Below are 11,518 nucleotides of genomic sequence, written 5' to 3' on the forward strand. Positions count from 1 at the left end.
GCTGCAGGGCGGGGGCCGAGGAGGGCTCTGGGACCCTGGCCGGTGGGCGTGTAGAGCCGGCCCGCCCCGTCCGCCCAGGCCTCGGTGGTCCCAGGGGTGCCCCTTCCACTTGTGGGCTCCTCAGGCCTTTGAGGGCTGCCTGATGGGAACTAGGGCAGCCCCCCAATAGCACGCGTGCAATCGACCCCTCATGCTGGTGCCTGGGACGCGCGTGGTCCTCACGGGGTCCCTGCTTATGCCCTAGGACATCCCCACGGGCGCGGACAGCTGCGTGACAAGCCTGTCCTGTGACTCTCACCGCTCGCTCATCGTGGCCGGCCTCGGCGATGGCTCTATCCGCGTGTATGACCGGAGGATGGCACTCAGCGACTGGTAACAGCCCCGGCCTCCCCCACGATGGGTGTGCATGGAAACAGGAGTGGGGGGCCCCCAGGGAGAGCCTAGAGCCAGCGGTGCACCCCCGAGGCCGCTCTCCACGCCCCTGCCCCCCAGAAGCCCGGGGTCCCCACTCAGCCACCCACGGCCTCCAAGACCTGCCGCAGAAGGCAGAGTCCAAGTGCTGGCTCTACCTGCTCCCTGGGACACCTGTGGGGTCCCGGCAGGTGCCCCCCTCTTGGAGCGCGGGGTTCGCACCAGAGAAGGAGAACGCGGTGGGCACCGAGCAGCGCGCCGTGGGCCCTGCCCCTCTGGGAGGCCCCCCCACGTGGTGGCGCCGGCGCGGCGTGAGCCCTGCCCCCGTGTGACCCTGGCCCAGCGTGTGGCCACTCCCACCTTGTGGCCACGCCCACATCGTGGTGGCCCCCGGTGGCCGCTGATCCACTTACTGACAGGTGAGCGCACTGTGTGCACGGGTGATGCTGTCGCGGCTCAGAGACCAGCAGATGACAGCGCAGCCACCAGAGCTCAGGGCCGGGCAGGCTGGAACCGTGTCCCCGGGAGCTGCTGGCTGCACCCCACCTGTCCTGGCCCCAGGAGGGCTTGACGGGGGGCCCCGGGGGCAGCAGGAGGGGCTGGGCGGTGGAGTGGGGGCGGGCAGAGCCGGCTCGGGGCTCCCTGGTCCTGGGCAGGGGGCACTCAGCGGCTCCGGGAGGGTGAGCCCTGTGGTGCGGGAACGACAGGGAGTCAAGGGAGACCCCTCAGCTGTGCTCTGGGGGGTGGGTGTGTGGGAGCCCTGGCCCGATGCGGGAGAAGACGAAGATTTTGTTTCTGGACACGCCGGGGTCAGGGTGCCTAATGGTAGACCCCAGGCTGCGCTTTCCGAAAGAGCCGGGCGCAGGAGCAAGGGCAGCGCGAGGTGCAGGCCTGGAAGCGCGAGGGTGACGGGGAGCTGAGGGGCCCTGGGAGGATGAGGCCACTGCAGCGGAGGGGCCAGTGAGGACGGGGAGGCCGTGACACAGCAGGAGGTCGCGGCACAGAGAGGCGGCAGCTCCCTCAGAGAGTTTGCTGCCAAGCGGGGCCCCTCCCTGGGGTCACTCGGAAGGGCAGGTGCGGCCCGGTGGGCGGTCTCAGAGCAGGTCCGCGTGCCCAGCAGGGTCCCGAGGAGTTGGTCCTCGGGGGAGGGGGCCTGGGCCCGGCCCGAGGGGGCCTTGCAGGGAGCAGGGTGAGGAGGTGGCCAGCAGATGGGGGGGCAGGTGGGTGCCTGCAGCTCAGACGAGTGACTGGGAAGGTGGGGAGCAGTGCACGGGCTCTTTCGACTCGGGTTTGGGGCGGCAGGAGCAGGCCGAACGGTTCCTTTTGGGGCAGCAGGACTGGTACCAGCTGGCAGGAGGCGAGAGAAACGGGGGTTCTGGGGGCCTCTTCTCGTCAGATCACTGGAGGCAGGAACAGCTGGAGCCCCGCTGCCCACGGCTTGGCAGCCCCCTGCTGCAGTTCTGTGGGGCTCCTGGGCATCGCCTGGGGTCACTGCCGCTGGGCCTGGAGACCGGGTCCCACGGGGAATGCACCAGAAGACAAGTCCACCCAGCCAGCGGGTGCGCCCAGACCTCAGCGTGTCCTGGGGGGTGGCCGAGCTGTCCGAGTCGTGGGGCACATTGGAGATGCAGCAGGTGCCACAGCCGCCTGTCATCTCCCGGCACCCTTGGGGTGGTGACGGTACGCAGGGCGCCTGCTGGCCGCACCCGAGGCCTAAAGCAGGGCTTGGGCCTGCCATGTTCTCTGCCCTGTTGGCGTTTCACTTTTGCAGGGTGGAGCCCTGAGGGCTTTTCAGCTGTCACCCTCAGGCCCTACCTGGGTGAGCCCTGGCTGCTGCAGGGCCTGTTCCTGGCCAAGGACTCGGGTCTGGGGTCCCGGGAAGTCCCTGCATCCCTCCCTTTCAAAACTGTTGGAGTTTGCATTCTCGTTCCTACCCTCACAGCCGTGCAGATGGGAGCGCTTTCGTGTCTGAGGAAGTGGGGGCTGGGGGACCAGGCCAGGCCTGGGAGAGGGGCTACCTGTGGGGCCTCCTGTGTGGCAGGGGCCATCCCCCCTGTGCAGGCCTGACAGTGCCCAGGGCCTGCCTGAGGGTCTCCCCACTGCAGCGGTCACTGTGGGGGGCAGGGTGTTTGTGGGTGCCTGCTGCACCCCAGACTCAGCACAGGCCCGGCCACTTGGGCACAGTCACCGCCCCCAGCATGGCGAACAAAGGACCAGCCGGGCCACTTCCCTACCCTGCGTGACCTCGGGGCTCCTTCCACCCCATGCGTCTGGGGGCGTCCTGGGGGTGTTGTGGGGGCCAGCTCCCCGCAGCACCCTGAGCAGCCCCTCCTCGCCCGCAGCCGTGTGGTGACGTACCGGGAGCACACGGCCTGGGTGGTGAAGGCCTACCTGCAGAAGGAGCCCGAGGGCCACGTCATGAGCGTGAGGTGAGGAGCACGGGCTGGTGACCAGACATTCTGCTCTAAGACATGATTTTCTCTCCATTTAAAATACGTCTCTGGGATTTGACAGCTGGGGAATCACAGCCCAGGGCTGGCATTTCAGGGGAATCATTAGTTTCCGCCCAGGCCTGGCCAGAGGGCTGGGGGCTTGGAGTGGGGGCCAGTGGGGGGCCTTTGGTCCTCCCCAGGTTGGAGAGCTGGCTTGTGGGCAACTCGGGGGCCGACCCTTGGCCTGGCCCATTGCAGAGCCTGCTGGCTGGGGAGGAAGGAGCTGGGGACCCGGGTGAGACTCTTATGCCTGGTCACGTCCTCCTTCCCAGGCGCGGGAGCAGGTGGCAGGGGAGGAAGGGGCAGCAGGGCCTGTGGCCGGATCCCTGGGCAGGTCCCTCCCAGCGGCTCTCGTGGTTGTCTGGGCTGAGAGCAGCAGGTATGGATTTGCCTGCAAGGGGGGCGGCAAGACATGATCTCCTGCCACAGGCCATCACCCTGCACGGAGATGCATGTTCCCCTTGTCTGTGACAGAGAAACAGGCCCGACTTCCAGAAGGGAGGAGAGCTGGGGCCTCAGATGCCAACGCCCCCAAAGGGCCCCTGGCCCTGTGCCGGCTGCCACCTGGCTCCTCTTTCCCCTCGCGACCTCCTTCCTGGTTGCACCGAGTTGCATCTTGCAACTGGGAATGAGACAGGCAGCCCCGTCCTCCTCCTCTGGGCTTCTGCGGTGGGGCGGTGGCTGTGCGCCCAGCCTGAGCAGCGCCCATGGGGTCAGGTGGATGACACCCGCCCTGCAGGCCTCACCGCGGTCAGCGCCAGGGGGGTCCTCCGAGCCCCGTGTCACTGTGAGCCTCTTCTGGCAGCGTCAACGGGGACGTGCGTTTCTTTGATCCCCGGAGGCCCGAGTCGGTGAACGTGCTTCAGATCGCGAGGGGGCTGACGGCCCTCGACATCCACCCCCGGGCCAGCCTCATCGCCTGGTAGGTTCCCTCCGGGCAGGGGCAAGCCAGGGACCCCCGCCCCAACCTTCCCAAGGGTCCCAGGACCCCAAGGCCCTAAAAACAAAGGGCTGCACCCATCCCACCTCCCTCCCAGGCAGACCTCGGGCTCCTGGCCCCTCACCGGGTGGGGCCCCCCATCCTCATGGGCCTCACTAAGGGGCACAGCGGAGGGCCCCTCCCCGCCCCGTCCTGGGACAGGCCCCTCTGCAGACTCTTGCTCGGGGCCCCAAAAGGGGAAGGAGCTCATGGCCTGGCCTGTCTCCCCACAGCGGCTCCATGAACCAGTTCACGGCCATCTACAGCAGCAACGGGGAGCTGATCAACAACATCAAGTACTACGATGGCTTCATGGGGCAGCGCGTCGGGGCCATCAGCTGCCTGGCCTTCCACCCGCACTGGGTCTGTGTCCGGCTGGGGCGGGTGGGGTGCCAGCAGGGGTCCGGTCTTCTCAGAGGTCCTGGGGTGCCAGGGGCCTCGGCCCCCAAGCTGCCCCCACTTCCCTCCGTCCCCTTGCTGCTCCGGGAGGAGCAGATCCGCCAGGAGGTGAGGCTCAGCAGCGCCCGCAGAACTGGCCTCGGGGTGGGGGTGTGTGGAACCCGTGTCTTCCCACCCTGCCCCTCCACACCTCCTTTGCCTCTGCAGTAACCCCGTCACCTGGGGACGACCCTTCCGGAAGGCTTCTGCTTGGGGCACACCCTTCTCCCTGACGGAAGGACCAGCCCCCAAATCCCTGGCATCTGGCGCCGCCTTTAATTACAGTCCGCCCACGGGTGGGGTTGTTTTGGTAAATTGCGATCTGCCGGCCTGCCCTCGCGCTGCCTGCAACTCCCCGGGAGCCTGGCGTGCGGCTCGCTGCGGAAACGCACGGCGTTAGGTCCCCAGGCCGCCCGTGGGCCAGTCCTGCAAAGAAAAGCGCAGGGCGCTGGGGCAGGAGGCAGAGCCCGAGCTGGGTGTGGCGATGCACCGCCCCTGCGCAGAGCCGGCAGCAGGTGGCCCGTCCTTTCTGGCCGCGGGAGGTGCAGGGACCGGTGGGCGGGTGGAGGGGGCCTCGGTGTGTGGCGTGGCCGGCCCGCTGCCCGCTGCCCACTGCCCTCGCGTCCCCGGCGCCCCGGCAGGTGTGTGCTGAGCCGGCTGCTCACCGCTTGGCTCTCTCCTCTCACAGCCTCACCTGGCGGTTGGAAGCAACGACTACTACATCTCCGTGTACTCGGTGGAGAAACGCGTCAGATAGCGTGCCCGCAGGCCGAGGGGCGCCCACCAGGCCGCCACCCACCACCTGTACATAGCGAAGGAGCCCCTCGGACAGCGGGCTCGGCCGCTGCTGCTGCGCCGTCCATGGCGGCCCGTGGTCGAGCTGCTGCTGCTGAAGGAGAGGCCGGTGCCGCTTTCTTTTTTCCGTCTTCGCTGTAATGTCTAGAAAGTCCCGGGAAGGGGAGGGTTCGGGTGTCCCGTTTTGGGTTTGCCGGGTGCGTCTCTGCCGAGAACACGGCTCCCGGCACCAAGCACTCGTCGCAGCGTCCTTCCCGGCCTGTTTCTCTTCTGAGACCTTGTTGAAGGGGGACACGCACACGTTTTAGTTTCCATTTCATCTGAACACGCGCTACAGAAAAGCTCCAAGGCAGAAGCCCAGACCCCACAAGGGCTCGGCCTCCCAGTGGACAAGTAGCCAAGAGCGCGGGAGGGGCACCAGCCCAGCGCCGGGGGGCGTCTCCAGGCAGGCTGGAAGGGGGCAGGAAGGAGGGATGGAGACGGCCTCGATGAGCTGCTCGGGTGGGGGGGCGAGGTGGTCTCCAGGGCTTCCCAGGCCCCTCAGACGCCGGCCCCAGGCACTGTGGGGTCAGGGCTGGGCCAAGAGCGAGGTCCCCTTCTCCCACACTGACCCACCTTCCCCTGTGCCAGCAGGACCCTCTTTTATACTTTTGGCCCCTCTCACCACAAACCCAGTGGCAGGAGAGGGGTCTGCCGGCTTCATGCGGGTGAGGCAGGGCTCAGGGTCAGCCCGGAAGCTCCTTCCTCAGCACGGGCAGTGGCCGGGGCCGAGGCGCGTGGTCTCCCCGCCTGGGCCGCACACGCCTGCAGACGCAGCGGCACGGCTGGGCCCCCAGAGCACGTGGGTGAGCGACGGCCTGTTCCGGGACAGCCCCTCTCCCGCCCTTGCCCCGCACACGGGCGTGACTGAGCGTGCGTCTTGCCGTCTGTAACGCACGAGCCCTTGGTGGTTGCTCTGGCACGTGTTGGGGCCTGCGGGGGTGTCCGTGTGCACCTCCCCCAGGAGGGACCAGAGAGTGGGCTGAGCACTCGCAAACAAACAGTGCTTTGCAAACAGACACAACCACAATGATGATATTTTGAAAAGTCCTTCTTCCATTTTTCTTTGGGAATCAAGATTATTCAGAAAATGGGGAGGGGGTGGCTTAATTAATTCTGCCAATAACAGTGGGAACAGGAAGGATAGGGCGGCGGGAAGCCCCTGGGGTGGACGGTCTGCCTTATACAACGGCGGCACCTGGCACTGGGCCTGGGTCGGCGGGGGGCTGCAGGCTCGGCAGGCCGCTGAGCTGGCCTCCGCTGCCTCGGGAAATGTGGCTCCTGCCAGTGGAGGTTTAGGGGTGCAGTCCCGGTGGCAGCGAGCAGATGGGCAGTGGCTGCATGGGGTCAGGAGCCCGACACCCCCTGACCCTGCTGCTGCCAAGCCGGCCAGCCCGCTCCCCTCCATGGTGCTCCCGGTGGCGGCCTGAACCCTTCCGGAAGCCGAGCTCCATCCACAGCACATGGGGCTTCTCACCCACCAGGGCTGACTCACGGGTTTAACTCAAGATTTTAACCGTGTGCTTTTCTGTTTGCTCTAAGACAGACCATCCCCTGGCAAAGTGTGGAGGCCCAGGGGGCCCCCTCCCCTGCCGTGCCCAGCACTCGCTGGGGGTCTGGGGGGGTCTGTGCATGCACATCCAGGCAGGGCCCAGTCCTCACAGGCCTGATGCGAAAAATCAATCATGAAGTTAACCAGGGCTCGAGAGAGCGCCCCACCTAAAGGTTCATTTATCTCTATTTATTTTACCAAAATAGAAATTGAAAAAGACTTTGAAGAAACATGGAATTGTAATGTGAAAATAGAAGCAATGGCAAACGATAAACTGTTAATAAAAAGGAAATGCAGAAGTGGCTGGCGGCAGCTTCGTCTTTCAAGAAAAGGGTGTCTCCTCGTGCTGAGGACTGTACCCCAAACGCACCTCCACTCGGGGCACCCGGGCAGGGTGGGGCTCGCAGGATGTGGTGCCCAGGGCGGGCCCCCGAGGGGACGCACGCATCTGTCTCCCTGAGCCCCCGGCCCTGTGGTCGGGTGATGTGTCTGAGAACGCGCCGCGGGTCAGGAAGGCCGTGTCCTGGTCCCCTTCCAGGCAGGCGGGGATGCTTCTCCCCGGAGGCTGTGGACCCGCCGAGCAGCCCGAAGGGTGTGCAGGGGCCCAGGACGCAGCCAGATCCACGGGGGGGGGGGGCGCCGGGGACAGGGGTCCGGTCACCCCCTCTGACGGCACGTTGGGGCTCGGGTGGTAAGTGACGCCCACTGGGCAGCAGGAGCGGCCAGCGACGGCCAGCAGGCCCCGGGCAGGTGCAGAAGCAGAGGCAGCAGACGAAGCCACTGCCCCACGGCCACCCGGGTCCCAGCCAGAAAGCTGGGGAGGGCCAGTTGTCATGGAAACCTGAGGGTCTCCTCGGGGGAATCACGGTATTAAATTACCGTTTGTTTTAGACAAGAAGGGTGGCCGGCATTGGTGTGGGCTGAGCCGGGCATCCTCCAGTCGTCAGTGATATTTTTCCTATTAGCATCGGGTTTCCTGTCACTGGGACTCGAAACAAATCGAGCGCTCAGCAAACTGCGGGGTGAGCCGGCCCCACGGGCACAGGGGACTGCGAGGAGCAGCCAGGCCCTGGGTCCTACCCACCTGTCCACACTGGGGCCGGCCACAGAGAGAGGGCAGGAGGGGAGGGCCCGGCGAGGCCTCGTGGCCACAGGCAGGTCCCCTCAGGGCGGCCTGAGACCGTTTCCTGTCCAGGGCTGGTGGCCCAGCCTGGGAGAGGCCAGCTCTGGCGGGGTCCACCCACGCCAGCACTCTGTGGAAACACCTGGAACAGGCTCTACTGGCCGACGCATCCAACAGGGGCCTGGGGCCACAGCCAGCCAGAAGTGCCACACACGAGCTGGGTCTTAGCATGTTTGTGCAAGGCTGTGCATATGTGTGCAAGCAGGCATGTGTCTGCGTGTGTGTGCAGGCACGCATGTGTGAGCATGTACATGTGTGTGGACTGTACGTACGTGTGCAGGTATTTGTGTACATGAGCGTGTCTGTGTGCAGTTGTGTGTGTTGTGTGTGTGAGCGTATGCATGTGTGCACATGTGTGTGTATATGTGGGCGTGCGTGTGCACAGTGTGACAGTGGAGAAAGCCTCTGGAGCAGAGGGCTGTGCAGAGCAGGTGAGGATGTGGGGACACCGGGGCGAGGCAGGGCAGGGGCCGTGGCCCCAGGTCCACACCCTCCCCCAGCGTCGGGGCAGGTTCCCCGGGAGGGTGTGTGAATTGGCCCTTCAAGATGGCTCCTCATCTGGGATCATCATTGGGCTGCTCCGCGGCCCAACAACCTGCGTCCACGTGTCACCAAAGTTGGGACCGTCCCAGGCAGGTGGGGAAGGGACGCAGCCCTGGAGGCCACCGGGTGGGACCCAGAGAAGAGCTGGCGCCTGCAGCTGTTGGGACAGAAGGGACTGGGGAGCAGGACGGGGGAAGGGGCGCCCTGACAAGAGCCGGCTGTTTTCCGGGGGGCCCCAGGTGTCTCCTCCCATTGGGGGTGGCAGTTCCGAAAGTGCCACCGTGGCGTCAGCTGTGTGGTGCTGTGCCCCTGGCGGGAGCCTCCTGGCAGTGCCGGGTGCCAGAGCGGACAGGAGCACTGTGCAGACCCCAGACCCAGGTCGGCGGCTGTGGGCCTCCCTCAGGCCTCGTCGGTCCCAGGGCTGCCGTGGAATCTCTGGGACCCCCGGACCGGGCTCCCGGTCAGCTGAGCCCCTCGGAGTGGGACTGCGTGGAGGTGGGCTCCCACGTGCGGGGCTGACGGGGTGTGCTCGCGGGTCCCCGGCACTGTTGGGGTCCGGCCTCAGGGTGCTCAGCCAGTAGAGCTGACGACTCGGACCCACACGTTGCCCCCACCCCACCCCGCGCCCCCAACTGGCGGGGGAGGGGGAGCAGCCCACGGGCAGTAGGGTCAGCGACTGGGGGTGTCTGGGCCGCGCCCGCAGAGCAGGCGGGGCAGCGGGACACGCCAGGCCGGACCCGGGACTCGGCCCCAGGGGCGAGCGAGCTCGGTGCCCGCGGCCCGGCCTGTTCTTTGCCCTTTTCTCCTCTCTCTGCCTTTGGCATCCACCCCCACCCCCCAGAGCACAGCGCGAGGGGGGCCAGGCCGGGAGCCCCCCCAACACTCTGCCTGGGCCGGGGCCGTTGCCTGGCGGGGAAGTCCACGCCGCGATCTGTCGTCGCCTCCGGAGCTCATTGGCCTCGGGTGACGCTGACGCGCACGATTCATCCATCCCTGTCAACAGCGTCGACAGAGAAAAATCCCCGGAAATCGACCTGGTTGCGGGGCTGCCTCATCCTCCTTCCGAGGCTTGACGGGCCTGGCGGGGAGCACGACTGTCCTCGGCCTCCATGGTGGAACCATCCAGAACCCCGCCCGGCGCCATGTCTGTGAAGGAGGCGTGTGCGGCTTCCTGGCCACATGGAGGCTTCTCCGCTGAGGGGACCGGGACCCCCAACCTCCGTGGGATCTGAGCCTGGCGGGGTTTGCTGCCCCCCCCCAGCGTGTCGTGGCTGGGGCAGCTCTGCCTGAGGGGACCCCAGCTCCCCTTCCCAGGCAGGGGGAGGCCCGGCACCCCCACAGCCCCATCCCCCAGCCCAGGCAGGTGCCGTGAGGGGACGCAGGCAGCAGGGGGACATGACAGAGCAATGGGCCCCTTCAAACCGGGGCCACCTCCGGGAGAGGCCACCCTGCACGGCGTCCCTCCCACATCCAGAGGCCACGGTCACCGGCCCCGAGGACGAGGGCCCTCCCGGGGCCACGGCGGTTGAAGCTGAGCCTGAGGCGGCACCCAGGGCCTGCTTGGGGGCTTCCCAGACCCCCCAGGGCCTGCCGCTCTCGGGGGCACCTGCAGGCCTTGCCCACAAACAGGCCCCTGCCCACTGGCAGATGGAGGCGGCGCTGTGAGGTGAGTGGCGGGCCCAGCCCCTGACCGGAGGGGACAGAGCCGGGTTTGAGCCCTGAAGGCCCCCTCCAGCCCCTCTTCTCGGGCCTCTGCGCACGGGTACTCTCTTCCACCCCAGCTGCCCTTCCCGGCATAGCCACGCATCTTCCCTCGTGGCCTCCAAGGCTCGGCCCTCAGCTGGGGGCTCCAGCCCTCGCTCCCAGTCCCCAGCTCGGCCTCGTGGCCCTCTTTATGGCCCTGCAGCAGTCCTCCCACCTTGGCTGCCACCCTCACCCTCTGGGTCTCTGTGTCCAGCACCTCCTGGCGCCACGTCCCTCCTGTGAGGGCAAAGCCGACACACAGCCCGGCTCTGAGCTGACCCCTGGATAAGCAGAAGGCCGAGCCATGGAGGGGGGACGGGATGCCCAGCGCCAGGAGCTGTGCACTGGAGCCCGTGGGGCAGCCTGCCTGGGGACAGAGGGATGGGAGCCCCGGGCTGCCCTCTCAGTTCTGAACCCTGGATTCTAGGAGATTCCGTCCATGTGCGACACTTCTAAGGCAGGAAAGCAACTATTGCAAAATGGTCCTTGTGACCCCCGTGAGTCAGGGAATGCTGGTGGCCCGAGGCCCGTCCCTGCCCAGCCTTCAGGCCCCACTGCTGCGTCCTCCCGGGGGTCCCCCACGTCCCTGCTGCTTCTCCAGCCGTGGGGGTGGGCTCGGCTGTGAGACTCACCAGCGGACGTGACAGACACAGAGGCCGGTAACGGGGCAGGCCTTCCTTCTTTCCACCATCGCCGTGGGAACAGGACCCGGGCACCAGCTGGTCCTGGAAGGATGGAGCCGTGTGGGGTGGAGCAGGGCCAGCGGAGCCTCAGACAGGCGAGTGAGGATGCCAGCCACACAGCGTCTGTTACACGTGGCTGCGTAACAAATCACCCCCCAGCCCAGCCCTTTAAATCAACCAGCGGTTTTGACCTGATGCGGTACCTGAGGGTCAGGAATTTGGAAGTGGCTCAGCCGGGCAGCTCGAGCTCAGGGCCCCCTGTGATGCTGCCACCGAGGACTGGCTCGGGCTGGGGAGCCACGTCCATGGGGGCAGGAGGCCTCAGTCCCCGGACAGGTGGGCCTCTCCGAGGGGCTGCCGGGCTCACGGCTTCCTCCAGGCAGAAGCCGCGGACTTTTCTGGCCCAGTCTGGGAGAGATGTCCCATCACGGCCGTCCTCTCCCATTGGTCACACGGACCCTGGTGCGGTGCAGGGGGACAGATTTACACAAGGGCATCCTGGGGCCCGGCAGCTGCACAAGCCTCCCTGTGGCAGTCACCGGCCGAGACACAGAGCCACAGCCTCTGGCCAGCACGTGTCCCCCGAGCCCCCCACTTCCCCGCTCTGCACACCATGGCCTCCTCCCCGGCCTCTGTGTGCGCCGCCCCCACCAGATGTAA

The 11,518-nt window shown here is 66.9% G+C and overlaps 1 protein-coding gene across 5 annotated transcripts in view; it reads left to right on the forward strand.

Annotated features, from left to right (window-relative positions):
• Positions 1-7,005, forward strand: part of RPTOR (regulatory associated protein of MTOR complex 1) — a 462,365-nt gene extending 455,360 nt beyond the window's left edge. For 3 of the 5 annotated variants that reach the window (XR_005212782.1, XR_005212783.1, XR_005212785.1), the window contains 5 exons: positions 245-372; positions 2,754-2,840; positions 3,709-3,825; positions 4,116-4,630; positions 5,009-7,005. Coding sequence is in view for 1 of the 5 variants with exons in the window: in XM_037810022.1 (XP_037665950.1) it covers positions 245-372; positions 2,754-2,840; positions 3,709-3,825; positions 4,116-4,245; positions 5,009-5,077 (531 nt within the window). In the remaining 4 variants the exon portion in view is untranslated. The remainder of the gene's footprint in view (positions 1-244; positions 373-2,753; positions 2,841-3,708; positions 3,826-4,115; positions 4,631-5,008) is intronic. The other 2 variants (XR_005212784.1, XM_037810022.1) reach the window with 2 other exon arrangements.
• The last annotated feature ends 4,513 nt before the right edge of the window (positions 7,006-11,518 follow it).

Source organism: Choloepus didactylus, chromosome 18 (genome assembly GCF_015220235.1).
Source record: "Choloepus didactylus isolate mChoDid1 chromosome 18, mChoDid1.pri, whole genome shotgun sequence".
NCBI classification, from domain to species: Eukaryota; Metazoa; Chordata; class Mammalia; order Pilosa; family Megalonychidae; genus Choloepus; species Choloepus didactylus.